At 42.4% G+C, this 17,479-nt stretch overlaps 1 protein-coding gene across 1 annotated transcript; it reads right to left on the bottom strand.

Annotated features, from left to right (window-relative positions):
• Nucleotides 1–1,504: 1,504 nt before the first annotated feature.
• On the bottom strand, nt 1,505–14,410 carry PRSS35 (serine protease 35). The gene is made up of 2 exons (XM_040350022.1): nt 14,098–14,410; nt 1,505–4,579 (listed from the first exon to the last, which is right to left on the bottom strand). Exon 2 carries the CDS (start codon nt 4,558–4,560, stop codon nt 3,289–3,291), a length of 1,272 nt encoding a protein of 423 aa, XP_040205956.1. The 5' UTR covers nt 4,561–4,579; nt 14,098–14,410; the 3' UTR covers nt 1,505–3,288.
• Between the last annotated feature and the right edge of the window lie 3,069 nt (nt 14,411–17,479).

The following is a 17,479-nucleotide window of genomic DNA, read 5'->3' as shown; positions in this document are numbered from 1 at the left end:
GATGGTCTGCTGGTGTGCTTAAAGAAATCTTTGAAAGTCAGTGGGATGGTTTTTTTTTTCTGTGCCAACCTTACCAGAATATATAACCTGCTGGGGAGCCTAAGTGATAAAGCACAGCTCCATGTTTCTTGAATTATGTGTTGTGTAAAGGCATAGACATCCCATATCCTATGAGATTTTATTTAGGGAGATAATATTAAAATTACACTAAGATTATTTTATCAGTTTAGATCCGTGGTTCTCAACCTGGGGGTTGAATGATGATTTGCCAGGGGTCATCGAGTCCTGGGATGTTCCTGAAGCCCGCACTGCTCTCCCAGGATTTTTGTGGCCGTCCAGCAGGGCTGTCCCTGGAGCCTGTGGCCACTAACTCAGCCTCTTCACAGCTGCCCATTCAGTTCAAGGCATGGCTGGAGGGCAGAGACTAGAGGTCAGCTCACTGGTGAGGAATGTGAAGTGGGAGGGGCTGGAGGAGACTCCATCTCCTGATTTGGGCATAGGTGTCACTGCTACGAGACACCACAAAGTCAGAGACACGGTGCAGCCAGAGACCTGTTAGTATAGTTGCCATTAATAGTCCCCACTACAGTTCTCAGATCAGCAGATGACCTTGATCAAGAGCACCTACGTTGGCTGATCAGAACTCCCCCCATTATTGCCACTCATCCCAATTCACCGCCAGCGCTACCACTCATCCCATTCCCCCCCCCCACCACCACCAAGGAGAAGGAATAAAAATAGAGAATACATGCAAGGGAGAGGAAAAGAGGGGGAGGAATTAAGAAAGGGGGAGAAAAAGAATAAGAGAACAAGAAAGACGGCTAGAGAGGAGGATGGGGGGGGGAAAAGAAATAGGGAAAGAAAGGAGAACAAAGAGAAAGAGTGGTACATCCTAAAATGTACCATAATGGGTTTTAAAATTGTACGAGTGGAAGGGACTCAGGGAGCACTAAATGTCCTTGGGTTAGGTGCGCAAATTACTTGTCTTGCAATTACTTGCCTTGCTATGAAAATAATTTTACTAGTGGGGGTCCCCACAACTTGGGAAATTTTATCAAGGGATCATGGCACTAGAAAGGTTGAGAACCACTGGTTTAGATGAATAGTTTAGCAGAGCCCTTTATTTAATTTTTATTTATTTTTAACATTAAAAGAGTTTATTTAGCAAAATGTACTGAACTTTTCCTTATCAAGGAATCAGTTTTACAGCAGAAGCCTGAATGTATGCTTGAAAGCCATTGACTAGGGAAGGTGTGGCTATAAATCCCTATTCGAGTCAGAGGATATCTAGTTTCAAGTGTATGGTGGCATTTCTAATTTTCTCATTTCATATACAGACAACGCTTGGTTTACTGCGTGTAAGATGAGCCATGGGCCATAAATCGCCAAAAGGCCCAGTGGAAAACTGTACTTTAAAGGGAACTTTCTCATGGATATGCATGTTCAGAATTTTGTGTAGAACACATGTACCGAAGCGATCACTGTCTCTTTTGAATTAGTCAAATCAAGTAAAAAAAACTTTTAATCGATTTTCATTGTGCTGATGCACGGAAAATAAACAATATAAACAATGCATTTCTGCAAACCTAAAAAATGTGTATTACTGAACTCAATACTATACAAATATTTCCTAAACATGCATCAGCACCAAGAAGTGAAAAGTTCCCATAGACATTATTGGCTTTTAAATTGCCCAAGTGGAAATGAGTCCTCATAAGCAACAGCTGTACAATTTTTGTGCACATTAATTCTGTAAAAGTTGGTTTCCATAGTAAATATTGCAAGCATTGCTGTTTAGTTATATTGCATCAAGTATTTGTACACATTTACACAAACTGAAAAACACTCTAGCAAGGTAAACTTTACTGCTGATCCCATTCTGAAAATGGTTGTTGCCTTACTATTAGGCCGATCCACTGGTTTCAAAAACTTTGGAGCCACTGCACTGGAACAAGTATACAGATAAGTGAAGTCCGTGTATAATCAAAAGTCCTTATTTGTATACTTATCTCGAGTTTTGGGTCAAAAGGGTCAATTTATTAAAGACAAATTGGCTGTTCACTTTGCATAAGAAGTTGCACTTTGAGTGAGGTGAAGCTCTTCCGACATCCATCATCCAATCATGTGCAAGTAAAAATGCAGGTTTTTTTTTAAAACTTTCCTTGCAAATGGTTGGTATTCTTTGCAAGTGAAAATTTCTCCATATTGACTAAGCTCTGGGGCAAATTCCCTTGCAAAGTGAATAGTCTATTTGCCTTTAGTAAATTAATCCCAATATATTGAAGCTAAATGATCAGCACGAAGGCTGATTTCCTTCTCTAATTTATACAATAATTCCCTGTGTTTGTGTATCCCCTCTAATGATCACAAAATGCATGATGTACATAGATACAACATAGGTGAATTTGTCCATCCAATTTGCTTAATTCTACATATATCTTTGTTTTCAAGCAAATGAATAATAGAAGCCTGTTTCCTTGTTATTTTTACTTTAAAATGTACTCAATTGTGTTTGTGAATATGTCAGATCTTTACCAGCTAGAGTTTGAAGTTCATTTGAAGTTAATGAAATCACTTTATAATAGCACCAAGCTTAGCTTTCCAACATCCTTCTGCCACAAAGTATGTAATACTTTAAATATTTTAACTCAATGGGGTTATGGTGTCCACTATTACAGGAATCAGATGACCTTATTGAGCTTCGAGATGCAATGGTAAAACTAAAGCACAGAAGAAGGGTTTTTCAGAGTTTAAGTATTTCAGTAAGTAGAGGTACAATAACGATGGCCTATTTATGTGGCTAACTGCAGAAGGCAATCAGCTATGTGCATACTGGTGCACCTACTCTGCTCCTATAATTTGATAACCTGCTTACTTGTAAACAATATATTTTTGTGTTTTTGTACTCCTTTTGTAGAACTGCTGAGCTCAGAACAAGCCAAATTGTTTAGGGTGAACTTTATAAACCTTCTTTAAAATTGTGTGAAGAAATGCAGTAACAAGAATAGCTGTCCTGAGAATACCACGTGTCTTAAGTGGAGTAGTTGATTGCCTTCCAATAAATATAGAGCAGAACAACCTACAATGTAGGGATTGCATACTTCATTCAAAATCCAAATCTGATGACATGTAGGTAGCAGTGTATCAATTTTATCTAATAAAGTCTTGCACATTTTCATGAAGTGCTTTCCTCTAAAAAATCTCCTGGACCCATGTTAAAGCAGTGGATGGCCTTCTCCAAGACTTTTATTTCTGTGCGGCTCTGAGTTTTCAACCATGAGCTAAAGTTTATCCTTGAGAACAATCAGCATTGTTTCCATGTACCCAGAGACATATCTGTGCATACTTCAGTGGAGTAATTCTGATGGCAACATTGTAATCCTGCTGTTCTCCGCCAACGTCCACCCACTGGTGACCAGAATAGATGGCAATGATTTTCCTGCTCCACTTCTTCTTATTTGGCTCTTTGAGACGGATGTAAATACCAGAACCGCTAGAGCCAGGTTCTGCATCACAATACTGATAAAATAGATCATTTGATTCCACTGAAACGCTGCAAAACCGATATACCAACTGCCCAGCCCTGTCATCATCAAATCCTGAGAAATGTACTCTGCTCCCTGACATCTTGTCAATTTCTGGACTAATTCCAATCTCCATAAACGTCTTCTTTTGCTTGCGCTTTAATTCCAGAACTGCATAGTCATAGTCAAGAGTCATGTTTTTTGATACATCCTTCAACCAGCCATTAGGAATCTGAATAGCTTTTACTCTTGTCCACTGGAAGGAAGGCTTTCCAGGGATGGAGCCTTTTTCTTTCCCAGAACTTGTGAATTTTTGGTCTACATCTGCTACGGACCTTTTTTGCATGGACTTTCTTCTTTGTTTTTTACCATCCTTTGTTGAACTAGCATCATCAGAGGTATCTCCTTTGTTTTTCTTTGATCCTCTATTTCTTTTGCCATCCCTCTTTGTCTTAATCTTAAGAATCCCAACGCGTAGTTTTTTCGAATTTTTAACATAATCATTACCATCATGTACACAATGGGCAGCTGTTAGAACATGTTTTGGTGAAATAAGGATACCACTGCAGCCAGAAGATAATTTAACTGCAGTACTAAAGGGGTAGTTGGTCATAAAATGTTTGTCTGATATACTAAACCTACTATCTGTGCCATAAACTTGTCGCTTTTTACGCATGTTGTGTTTTGCTGATACATTACTCTGATGGAGACTTCCAGAAAACCAGGTTTGGACATTTACTTTTGTCATGGTACGTGTACCATTGTCATACACACTTTCAAAAGACAAATAGTTTTCAAGATCTTGTAGAGTAGGTGGTGGCAGTTTCTTCTGGCATTCAATACCACAGGTTCCATGGAGTTCTAGATTTGGTTCTGCTTCAAATTTTGGGCTGCTTAGGTGGACAACATCTGAAGTGACTATGTGAGGTATTTCCTTGTTGTGCCAAGTTATGCCCTCCTGATCGGAATCATCTGCTTTACTGGTGTTGGATAATAAGATCAATAAAAATAGGAATACTAGATGCAGGCAATCCATTCTGCCCCGAACTCTAGAACTAAAAGAGAAATAAATATAAATAAGTAGAAATCAATCAAATAGGTTTGCATGGTTTATATACATGTGCGTACTAGATTTGGTGTAAGCATGGTGTTGGCAATGCCCATATCAAGCAGGAAGATTCTTTGTGTTATTTTTAGCATGTAAAATTGGTGATTATGGGCAACATTTTTTTTTTTTATGATGCCCAAGACTGGTGATGGAAACTAGAGAAATTAATAGCTGTGTTTTTTTGTCATATATCACCAGTCATAATCTGTGCAGCATCTTTACAGTGCAGGCTTAGTAATGAAAGCTATGGGCAAAAAAAAAGCTGTATTTTTTTGCTCCAGTAATTCTTACAAACAGGCCCAGTATAGGAACAACATTTAATGGAAGTAAAGCTGGTCATATACCATACAATTTTCTTATTCAAATTTCTTTAGATTTTTCTTCAACTATGTAGTACAAGGGCCTGCCTGACTCCATAGAAATTGAAAGTGTTTAGGTCTGACCTCATATTATATAGTTTTGGTAAAACTAAACAAAAGTTGTACAAGAAAAATTGTATAATGTCACACGTTTGGAAAGAGATTTTAGGTTATCAAGTGGAAAATTGATATGGCGCCTTTTTTGATAAAACCTTGAATGCCACAAAATAAATGGAACCATGCTTTGTGGTTGTCTGGAGTGAACATAATCTAAAACTATCTTTTTGGTGACAGTTGGTGGAGTCTTATCCTACAATGACTGACTCAGATGATGGTGGTGGCGATTTCAAATAACTATAGCAAGTCACTTATATCAGTGTAAGCATTAGGATTAATGTGAAAATGTTCCAGTAATGTCTGGTTCTATATGGTATAACCCTATATGTCATTGTAAAAGCCCTTTTGTACATCTTAATTTTCACGTAGTGCTCATGGGAATTTTAGAATGTTGGTACATGGGGTGAAACATTCCAGACTGCTCTCACTTCCCTGCTAATTCCAAATATTTTGCTCTGTGTAACTTTTTAACTTCACAGGTTGTCCGACATATCACCGGTCACTGATTTTCAAGAGGCTTGCAATCAGATATTTTTCTTTTAAAATGTATATCCACAGATAATAAAGGTGTAGCCAATGGTAAGGAGCCAAATAGCTTATAACAAGTCTCTGTTCTGTAATGCAGTTTGTATGGAAGTAAATTCCATGGTATCGTATTTTTTTTAGAGGAAATCTGTGCTGAGAAAAATATAGAAGCCCCTTTTGCTTGCTTGGCTGACATGTTCACCAAATTGTTATGCTTTATCCTGGAACCAGTATGTACCAGTACTATACCTCAGCATTGTGGCTACTGGTTCAGCGTGACAGTCGGAAAACTTTTTTTTTTTGGTGGGGAGTTTAGAAAAGCCTCTGCCAGACTTTCACTGTCATCTGTTTCATTACAGTTGGGATAGGAATTTATGAAAAGGTCCACGGGCAAAAACATATTAAAGTTCTGTTCACATCTGAAAAACACGCAACGCCATCATTTTTTAACTCCACTCCAAACACAGGTAGCAGGCGTGTAACAAAACATGCAAAAAAATTGGTGCCAAAATCTGGTACATGAGTTTCCTTAGCACTCTTTTCAAGCAGAGGAAGGCCCATTCAAATGAATAGTGCCGCTCCAAAAATATCCCAAAAATGCAATGCAGTGGTGTCCCTGAGGCCGGGTTCACATTATTGTGAATTGGATGCGGGTTCCAATATCCAATTCGCAATAGCAGGGGATTTTGACTGGCTCTCTGAGGAGCTGGTTCAAATATCTACGCAGCTGTTTCGGTGCGAATTTGCACAGGGGTCCTGTACGTCTTTTGGTCCATTTCAGGTCCGAATTCAGCCCAGAATTTGGGCTGAAATTGAACCTGAAAGTGTGAACGGGGATGCACCGGACCCCTGCGAGCCGCATTGCGAAGATGTCTTTAATGTTTTCTGAACCACTGATGACCCAGAAACAATATGTAGATGAAGAAAGTAGAAGGAAAGTCAGAAGCCTTTATCTATGTGTGTACCACAGTAGTGAATTCAAGTGCTGAAGGAAGAGGTTAGCATAACAGCCGGCAGACAGTGATTTCAAGAGAGAGTACATTTTTCTCCCATGGCAGGCTTACACGCGCACTCTGCATAAATGCCAGGTACCTGGTATTTTCATGAGGTCAGAAAGTGACAGGCCCCATACTTAACCCGTAGGCCTCGTACACACGGGCAAGAATCTCGTCAGGAAAAAAACTTTATTTTTCCAGACGAGATTCTTGGCAAGAATCTCTTGCTGCCCAAGTGTACACACAGACCTTTCAAAAGAACCGTGCTTCTCTTGAAAGGCAAGAACGCAGTGACGTCATCGTGTACGACGAGCATGCGCTCGTCACATTCAATGCCGTTGCCACCATCTTGCTTCACCCTACCTATGCCGTGGAAGCTACTGCGCATGCGTCAAAGTCATTTCGAGCATGCGCGGGTTTCCACGGCGACAGGTAAGTATACACACTCTCTGGTTTCTTGTCGGGAAACAGGCCGACAAGAATCTCAACGAGAAAATAGAGAGCAGTATCTCCATTTTTATTATCAAGATTCTGGCCAGATTTCCAGACGAGAAACCTGAAAGCCTCGTACACACGCTTGGTTTACTCAGCAAGAAAGCTCTGCCAGCAGTTTTCTTGCTGGTTCTTGCCGAGAAAACCGAGCGTGTGTACGAGGCTTCAAGAAACCTTTTTTTAATAGAAGAATCAAATTGAGTTTTATACCAAACCAGATCTGCAGGTACCTGTAGGTGACAGGTAAATGTTGCTAGTGTGGATACTAGTTCCCTAGCTGTCACTGACCCAGAGCATAGTATACTGATCCAGAGTTCTGACTTTCCAGATTTGCATGCTTGATCTAAGTTAGTGTCTCAAAAGTAAAGCCTCGTACACACGACCAAGTTTCTCTGCAAAAACCAGCAAGAAACTTGCTGTTTTCTTTTTTTGGCCGAGGAAACCGGTCGTGTGTACACTTTTCGACGAGGAAACTGTTGAGGATCTCGTCAAGCCAAAAAGAGAGCATGTCTTCTTTTTCCTCGACGGGAATGGGGAAATTTGGCTTGCCGAGATCCTCGACAGCCTGACAAGGAACTCGACGAGCAAAATGATGTGTTTCGCCCGTCGAGTTTCTCGGTCGTGTGTACGAGGCCTAAGACAGAGACAGCCAGGCAGTTCAATGATAACCTACATAGTCTCCCCGGTAAAGTTTTCTTTTAAAAATGAAATGTTTAAGTGAATTTCTGCATTTACATATTTTGAACAAGCAAAAAAACACTTTAAAACAAGCCCTTAACTGTGTAGCTATAGGTATTGCAGAGGAATTCATCTTTAAAGCTGAAAGCTCTCAATCTTGCATAGAACACAGCAAATGAGTAATTGGCACTGCTGCCATTTATAGAATGTATAAATACAAGGCGCTCTTTGATTGGACGAGGTGGAGAGAATTTGTTGTGATCTTTCATGAATAACTTCATCATGCATGCAGCTAGAAAGATCAGTGAGTGAGGTCTTGTTTTAAAGCTCTTTGTTATAGATATATAAATAAAGTGCCCCTGTGCCCAGACTATGGCCAATAAATCTCAGGTTTGAGTGTTAAAGTTATAATTCAGAGAGTCTTCACAAATACATTTCTGACATGTTGCATTATAGGGCAATACTATATTGTGTAAAAAGAGAAACAAATTCCATTTAATTATTAAAAGCGGTCCTTGCACTCCAAACAAGTTGACTGTGCCTAGTCAGTAGGAGATCGTATTCTTGAATGATGTATTCAGTCTGCCGCAGACTTTGCCAAAACGCACAGTGTTAGCCTACATTTACACTAGCCTCCTGCACATGAAATTGACCTGGTGTGTATAAACAAACGCTATACCTCCCTGATTACTTTCTCATACCTGCCTTTACACACACCTGGTCCACACCAGTTAGACTTTTCATGCGACTTTACAAGTTCAAAGTTGCATTCCAATGGAACCGGTCAAATAACTGCGACTGTGAAAAATGTTACTGCATTATTTCTGTGCGACTTCAGTGCGACTTGCATTGACATCTGTTAAATGAAGTTGAGCAGATGTAAGCAAGCCACACATGAAATTGCACTGATTTGCAGTTGTGCTGAGGTGGCACAACCTCAATGCCACACTGGTGTGAACCAGGACTCAGAGTATCTTCTCTGCTCCTGGATTTACAGAGTTCTATTTTCTCTGAATGCACCTAATTAGAGGTAGGGGCATAGTATGAATTATACTATTCAAAATCATTACATGCATGTATATGCACTTAGAGATGTCCTATAGATCAGTGGTCATCAACTCTATCCACAGGGCCCACTAACAGGCCAGGTTTTATGTATTACCTTGGGGAGATGCAGACTAGAATTCTGCAATGACTGAGCAGCAAATGATATCACCTGTGATGTATTTCAGTTATCTTGCAAACATGGCCTGTTAGTGGGCCCTGAAGACATGGTTGATGACCACTGCTATAGATGCATGTATGTCATTGCCTATGTTTCCAGCAGGTTACTACTACAACTTCCTACCAGCTCACAAGGTGAGAGGTAGTATCGCATCATCCCTGGGTCATCATTGTAGTCCAGGAAGTAGATACTGACCTGTTATGATTCCTAAACAGAGATGGTGCAGACTTACTGCAGAGAAAGCAAAATTAATGCATTCTCTGGTAGAGTACCATGATCTCTGTGAGAAGTAATAAATGCCAATAGGTTTTACTTACACATTACTTGGCATGCATGCTCCTAATATAGGAACATATAAGGTTCTGTCTTTTTAGAGCAGGGGTCTTCAAACTACGGCCCTCCAGGTGTTCAGGAACTACAATTCCCATAATGCCTAGTCATGTCTATGAATGTCAGAATTTTGCAATGCCTCATGGGATTTGTAGTTCCGCAACAGCTGGAGGGCCGTAGTTTGAGGATCCCTGTTTTAGAGTATTAGGCAAGGATTAAGTAATGTAGGATGAAGTTTTAGGGTTCAGTCTTACAGTTGAGTTAAAAATGAGCAAATTGTGTGATGACACTTCACTGTTTTACTTGCTTTTAAACAAATATTTGTGCCAAGAATGAATATCATCATACTCTTGGCGTCACAAAACAATTTGCCGTGGTCTTAGAACATCCCTGCTCTTTGTACGATTACTATTATTTATTAATATTGAATGTATTATTGATAATACTATATTATAATTATTATAGCACAGAATTTCAATGCATTTTACACTAAAAGAAACCTTCTTCTGCAGGTCTTCGGTGCGCTGACTAGGTGTAATATTCACCAAGTCCAGTAGATGGCAGACCAGGCCAACTAAAGTAAAGTGATCCTAAAACATATTTATAACCAAACTGTAGATTATTGCATTTATTGGTTGATTGGCAAGTGTTGGTGGAAACCCTGAACATTCCAGACAAGGGAAAACCTTTCTGGCATTTTTCAAAAGTAAATCTTGGCTTCTCTTTTTCCTCTGTGGCAGACATTGGCAATGATCACCTAGATATATGATATGACATTGTTAAATTATAACACAGATGGTGAATTGATTCAAATCCTGGCTAGGGCACCATCTGCATGGAGTTTGCATGTTCTCCCTGTACTTGTGTGGGTTGCCTCTGGGTACTCTAGTTTCCTTCCACACTCCAAAGACATGCTGGTAGGTTAATTAGCTCTTGTCTAAATGTTTATAGTATGTATGTATGTATTAAAACATGTGAGCAAGGGACCTTCGATTTATTTATTTTTTGTTCAGCCCTGCGGGCTGAAGGGGCCACCTAAGGCTTCAACTTTGGTCAGTTAATCAAGAACCAAGTGAAATTCACTCCATGTATGGACAGCTTAAAGGGTAAGTTAATCTTTTCTCCAAAAATGAATATTAATACATAGCCCTGGAGTGTGTATCCATCATAATGCATTGCAACAGCCTATTGCATTAGGGTGTGCACCCCAAAGCTCAAACACACATTTTTCTTTGCTGCCACAGCTGCATGGGGCAGTGAATGAATAGGGAGTACTCTGCGCTGAGCGACTTCCTGTTCATTCACAAACTGAAGTATAGTAAACACATGTTACCATGCTTCAGTTATGTATGGACACAGTGAGCGAGTGTGTTCACTGCTCATTTAGAAAAAGAAGGCACTGGTCAATGACATATTTACTAGCCCCGCCCCCCCCCTCACTCTCCATCCTTAAACATCCCCTGCAGCAGCTGGGGGGAGAGGAGGGAAGCCAGCAGCACTGCGGGTGGGGGGCAACATAGGGGGGAAGCCAGGGCAGCAGGGGAATCGGTACTGCACATAGTGATTAGAGTGTGCCCAGGCAAACCTGGCACACCTATGACTTGCTATGGTATTGGTCAGCACAGACACATGACCAAAAATAGATGGATTTGAGGCTGCTTCTTCTAGTAAGGACCCTAGAAGAAAGGAGTGCTTCTCATTGGTCAGCAAATTTATTAGGTTTTACTTGCCATTGAGCTCATTAGACCCCTTTCACGCCGTGGCATTTTTTTAGGCGCTTTGGCGATAAAAAAAAGCTCCTGTAAAGCGCTAGAAAGAAGCCTCATCTGCAATCCCAATGTGCTTTCAGAGCCCTTTCACACTGCCAGCACCCGAAAAACGCTGGTGAAGCTCCGCTAAGACCCCCTTTCACACCGGAGCGTTTTTCAGGCACGTTGGCGTTAAAAAAAGCTGCCTCAATGGGAAGGGCGCTTTAGGAGCGGTGTATTCAACACTCGTAAAGCGATGCAAAGAAGCTGCTTGCAGGACTTTTTTTTGACGCCCTGCCAGCACAGCGCCTCAGTGTGAAAGCACTCAGGCTTTCACATTGGGATTGCAGATGAGGCTTCTTTCAGACGCTTTACAGGTGCTTTTTTTAACGCTAAGACCCCTTTCCCACTGGGGTATTTTCCAGGTGCTTTAGTGTGAAAGCACTCGGGCTTTCACGTAGGGATTGCAGATGCAGCTTCTTTCAGGCGCTTTGCAGGTGTTTTTTTTTTAACGCTAAAGCGCCTGAAAAACACCCCAGTGTGAAAGGGGTCTAATGATGGATACTCATTCTGGGACTGTGTATTACGGTGTGTGGACCACTCCAGCAGCAGCATGGGGCATTATGTGTGTTATGGTCCAGAGGGGTAACCAGGATATTTACAGTTAGTTCACATTTTCATTTTTCGTGAAAAGGTAAACTTGCCTTTTTAGTTGTCAGAGCTACATGAATGTAAGAAATAAATCCAGGAGCTGTCATTGTCCTTGTCACAGCTCTGTTACCTAGTGTACATCATGTCCTCCAGCTATCACATATGGTAGACTTGGATCCCATCCACTGCAATAAATAGAAACGTGTCCTATATAATTCTAGTGGTCTAGGAACAACAGATTTTCTGAATCCTTCCCATTGAGTGACCTCACAAGCTTAGTAAAGCTCCCCTGTGTCCTATGTTGATTTAATAGGTTACAGTCCTACTGACTGGGAAGACTGCACTTTAATTCCAGCAATTAGCAGACAAAAGGCTGAGCAATATGGGAACCACATTTTTGGGTCAAATCCTAAAACTACAATATTGTTTTGTTTTCTAGCTCATTGATTTTAGAAATAAAGAATTGGAACCCCTGTTAGGTTTGTAGTGATCTAAGATGTAGTGACTGGTTTCTGCTACCTTGTAGTGTGCTGCCTGCTTCATCCAGGATAAGAAATCCTTTGTCAGCAAAGTTCTTAGTGTACTCCAATGTATCCCTCTCACTTGCTTCACTCTTGATTTGCTCCAAGTGTAGCAGGGAAATCCTGTATATCATGCAGTTCTATGATGTGATGGAATGTGTCTTCTATGTATGATTGACTTATACCAAGCTGTCAGATCTGCAGCAGCAACTAAAGTGCACTGGCTGCACAATGAATACCTGGCATGTAGTAGTTGTAGGATGCAATAGATCAGAGAGATTCTGCAGCTATCTGTGGGCTTACCTACTGATGAATAGATGGCCCTCCAGCTGTCAGATATGCAGCAGCACATAAAATGCACAATGGATAAATGGCATGCAATGGTTGTGTAATCCAATGGACCAGAAACGTTCTGCGTGGGAATATCTGCTGAAGAATAGGTGAGCTCCCAGCTGTCAGATCTGCTGCAGCAAGTACGCTGTACTGGCTGTACAATGAATGCATGGTATGTAGTAGTCTTAGAAAGCAATGGATCTATTATGCATGAGCTTATTTACCGAAGAATAAGTGAACCTCCAGTTGTCAGATCTGCAGCAACAAGCCAGATGCACTGGTTGTAGAATGCATGCATGGTATGTAGTTGTCTTAGAAAGCAATGGATCAGAGATATTATGTATGAACTTATTTACTGAAGAATAAGTGAACCTCCAGTTGCCAGATCTGCAGCAGCAAGTAAAGTGTACTGGCTGTAAAATCAATACATGGCATGTAGTAGTCTTAGAATACAAAGGATCAGAGATATTCTGCTGCCATCTGTGAGTTTACCTATAGAAGAATAGGTGCACCCCCAAGCTGTCAGATCTGCAGCAGCAGTGAGTAAGGTGTACTGGCTGTACAATGAATCCATGGCATGTAGTAGTCTTAGAATACAATTGATCAGAGATATTATGCTGCCATCTGTGAGTTTACCTATAGAAGAATAGGTGTACCCCCTATAGAAGAACAGGTGTACCCCCTATAGAAGAATAGGTGTACCCCTATAGAAGAATAGGTGCACCCCCTATAGAAGAATAGGTGCACCCCCTATAGAAGAATAGGTTCACCCCTATAGAAGAATAGGTTCACCCCTATAGAAGAATAGGTGCACCCCCTATAGAAGAATAGGTGTATCCCCTATAGAAGAATAGGTGCACCCGCTATAGAAGAATAGGTGCACCCCTATAGAATAGGTGCACCCCCAAGCTGTCAGATCTGCAGCAGCAGCAAGTAAGGTGTACTGGCTGTACAATGAATCCATGGCATGTAGTAGTCTTAGAATACAATTGATCAGAGATATTCTGCTGCCATCTGTGAGTTTACCTATAGAAAAATAGGTGCACCCCTATAGAAGAATAGGTGCACCCCCTATAGAAGAATAGGTGCACCCCCTATAGAATAGGTGCACCCCTATAGAATAGGTGCACCCCCTATAGAAGAATAGGTACACCCCCACCCAAGCTGTCAGATCTGCAGCAGCAGCAAGTAAAGTGTACTGGCTGTACAATCAATACATGGCATGGGATTACCTGCTGAATAATAGGTGAGCTCCCAGCTGTCAGATCTGCAGCAGCAAGTAAAGTGCATTGATTACACAATAAATACATGGGGTATAGTAATGTTAGGATGCAATGGATCAGGAATATTCTGTATGGGATTACCTGCTGAAGAATAAGTGAGCTCCAAGCTGTCAGATCTGCAGCAGCAAGTAAAGTGCACTGGTTACACAATGAATACATGGGGTATAGTCATTTTAGGTTACAATGGAGATAATCTGCATGGGATTACCTGGATAAGAATAGGTGATCTCCCAGCTGTCCAGGTCCTCATTCCCACTGAATGCAGCTCAGGGATGGAATCCTCCTCTGCACGAGGTATGGCACAGATGTCATCCAATCTTAGAGGTAGAAGCACAACTCTGAGCACCTCCAACTCATACAGGAGAGGGGAGGGCTATGTGGAGGAGGGGGTAGAGGGGAGGGGGAGCTAAAAATGAAAGAGTGGGGTGGAACACATTCATGTGCAATCTTCAGGATAAGACAGAACAAGACATGTGAGGATAAAGCAGAGGAAATGCGGAGGGGAGGATGAGGTACCAGCCAGGTCAGGGTGGGCAGAGCAGAGCACTGAGTTTGTACAGAGAGAGGACCGATCTATAGCTCTGCTCTACCTCCTCATCACCAGCAGGGGGATCCAGAGAGCAGACGATGGATGCATCTGTAAGAAGACACAGTCTAGACATGTGGATGCTTCTTCCTCTCAATTAATATTACCTGGCTGGAAATGAGGATTCTCACAGGTTTTCAGGCTGCAAGCCTTTGTATTTATCCCTCCCCAGAGGAAATAATTACATAATAGTTTGCAGACTTCAAATAGATCAAGCAAAGGCTAAGGTGTGACTAGTAATTTACTGGAAACAATAGGGTGCTAGGTTGGCTTTGATTTAATGTTACATCTGTTATAATCATAGTATTATCATAGGTAATGTATTTAGATACACTGTCAGAGTTTGTACACACTATAGCATTGCACAAATGTAACACACCACACACTATTGCACGGTGCATGGTAACACACACTAGGTGCAATGCATTTTCGTTCATTCCAGCACTGTGCATTGCAGCGCAAAACACAATAACGTGCACTGCAGTGCGCGGAAAACAGTCCCACATGCACTACTGTTTGTCAGTACAGCGCAAGACACACATTGGGGGAGATTTACTAAAGGCAAATCCATGTTGCACTACAAGTACACTTTGAAGTGCAGTCGCTGTAGATCTGAGGGGAAGATCTGAAATGAGGGGAAGCTCTGCTGATTTTATCATCCAATCATGTACTGTTTTTTATTTTCCTTGCATGTCCCCCTCGGGTCTACAGCGACTGCACTTGCAGTGCAAAGTGGATTTGCCTTTAGTAAATAAACCCCATGTGTTGTAATGCCTAGGTGCTTTAAATCCGAGTCAATGGCTTGGTATTTTGGACAGCTATTTTATCTATGAGAAATTCCCAAACATGGCCTGTTGGGAGTACTTGAGGACAGGGTTGAGAACCACTGCCATAGAGAATGGATGACAATGCAACACACCTAGTGTGAGTTGGATAGGGTGCACTAAGACCCCTTTCACACTGGGGCGTTTTTCAGGTGCTTTAGCATTAAAAAAAGCGCCTGAAAGAAACTGCATCTGCAATCCCAATGTGAAAGCCCGAGTGCTTTCACATTAAAGCGCCTGAAAAACGCCCCAGTGTGAAAGGGGTCTTAGCGTTAAGAAAAGCGCCTGTAAAACGCCTGAAAGAAGCCTCATCTGCATTCCCAATGTGAAAGCCCGAGTGCTTTCACACTGAGACGCTGCGCTGGCAGGAGGTCAAAAAAAGTGCCGCAAGCAGCTTCTTTGCAGCGCTTTAGGAGCGTTGAATACACCGCTCCTAAAGCGCCCCTCCCGATTGAGGCTCTTTTTTAACGCCAAAGCGCCTGAAAAACGCCCAGTGTGAAAGGGGTCTTAGCGGAGCTTTGCCAGCATTTTTCGGAACGCTGGCAGTGTGAAAGGGCTCTGAAAGCACTCGGGCTTTCACATTGGGATTGCAGATGAGGCTTCTTTCAGGCGCTTTTTTAATGCCAAAGTGCCTGAAAAATGCCCCAGTGTGAAAGAGGTCTTAAACAGCTGCTCCTCACACTCCAGTGTAAAATCCTGAGGGCTTTCACACTGTAACAGTGCGCTGGCAGGATGTCAGAAAAAGTCCTGCCAGCAGCTTCTTTGGAGTGCATTAGCAGGGGTGAACTCACTGCTGCTAATCCTCTCCTGCCCATTGAAATCAATGGGCAGCGCTGTCATACCCCCGGCAATACGCTGCTGTAGCAGTGCATTTTGGGCGATATTGTCCCTTCCTCGGCTGCTAGCGGGGGGTTAAAAGTGCCCCGCTAGCGGCCAAAATCCGATGGTAAAATACCGGCATTTTACCGCCGATGCTATGGGCAGCACCAGTGTGAAAGGGTTCTAGAAATGTGGAATTCAGTGCAACCCTATGGTGTTAATGGACCTTAAAGCCCACTCTTCCATTTGGCAAAGGTAATGCTTCTCTAATTTACCTACAGGTTTAGGGGAGCCCCCTCCAAAAAAAGAGGGCTACAATGTACAGCAGAAGCATGGACACTTGTTGCAACTTATGAATGACATCAACATACATGTATATGTAGCACTACCCCCAAAGGAGCTGCTGGTTTAATTTGGGTGGCACGTTACCTCTGTCTTCTCGCCGTCTAGGGTACTGGATGAGAGCTGTAATAAAGTCAATGTCTTTTCTGTGCTTTTATTACCCAGCCGGGTAAAAACGATAGGAATAGGAGTGGGTGAAGGGATAGATGAAATGGTGGATTCAGGGTTAATTGGTGCGGAAACAGTCCTGCTTCCAATGACAAAACTTTGTCGCCACTCTAGCCAGAATGGGTACAGTGTACCTGGACAGGCTTCTCTCACCAGCCTAGCAGCCAGAGTGTCACTCGGAAACTTTTAGGTTAAAGTCTCTGCCACAGACCCTCCTAAATGTGTGTAGACAATCTGAACTGGATTCAGCACCCGGATCTCCTTCAAACAGCTTCGGTTGCAACAGGTACTGACAGGCGACCATCGTCCAGCCTCTCAGGTACGAAGTGTCCTTTGGGTGAGCAGATAGGCCTCTCCTGCGACACCAGCCTCATGTGCGGTGTCCCCCAGACAGGTTCTCCATCAACCGACTTCCTCCACTTTGGACAGACAGCACAGGACCACTTGTAAATTTGTAGACTCAGTCTGCCTACTGAGCCCACGAGGCAGCTCAATGCTCCGGACCAACATGGTCCCGGAGCCAGGAACACAGTAACAGACACACACACCCCGGCCAGGAGGGCCACACACGGGGGTGGTGGGACGACTGCCCAGGTGGAAGGTGCAGGGTGGCAACGACCACAACCAATGGCGTCTGCCCCTAAATACCCCTCCCAGCATGCACAGCGAGGCGATGAACCCTCCTGATTGGCTGCCGAGGAGAAGCATCCACACAACCCTGATTCCACTGCTGCCACCTACCGTCTGGGGGTGACTGAAGTCCCCAGACAGCAGCATAGGTGCCTAGTACAACCAAGGCTGCAACAGAAGCCTTCAATTTAGCCAAATTAACCTGGTCAGAGTCAACTAAC

Source organism: Rana temporaria, chromosome 4 (assembly GCF_905171775.1).
Source record: "Rana temporaria chromosome 4, aRanTem1.1, whole genome shotgun sequence".
Taxonomy (NCBI): Eukaryota; Metazoa; Chordata; class Amphibia; order Anura; family Ranidae; genus Rana; species Rana temporaria.
Note: the sequence above shows the minus strand (reverse complement) of the source record. Positions and strands in the feature narration are given on the sequence as shown.

What these genes read in the sequence shown, in the direction of transcription:
- PRSS35 (XM_040350022.1), bottom strand. Translation starts at nt 4,560, where the DNA reads ATGGATTGCCTGCATCTAGTATTCCTATTTTTATTGATCTTATTATCC.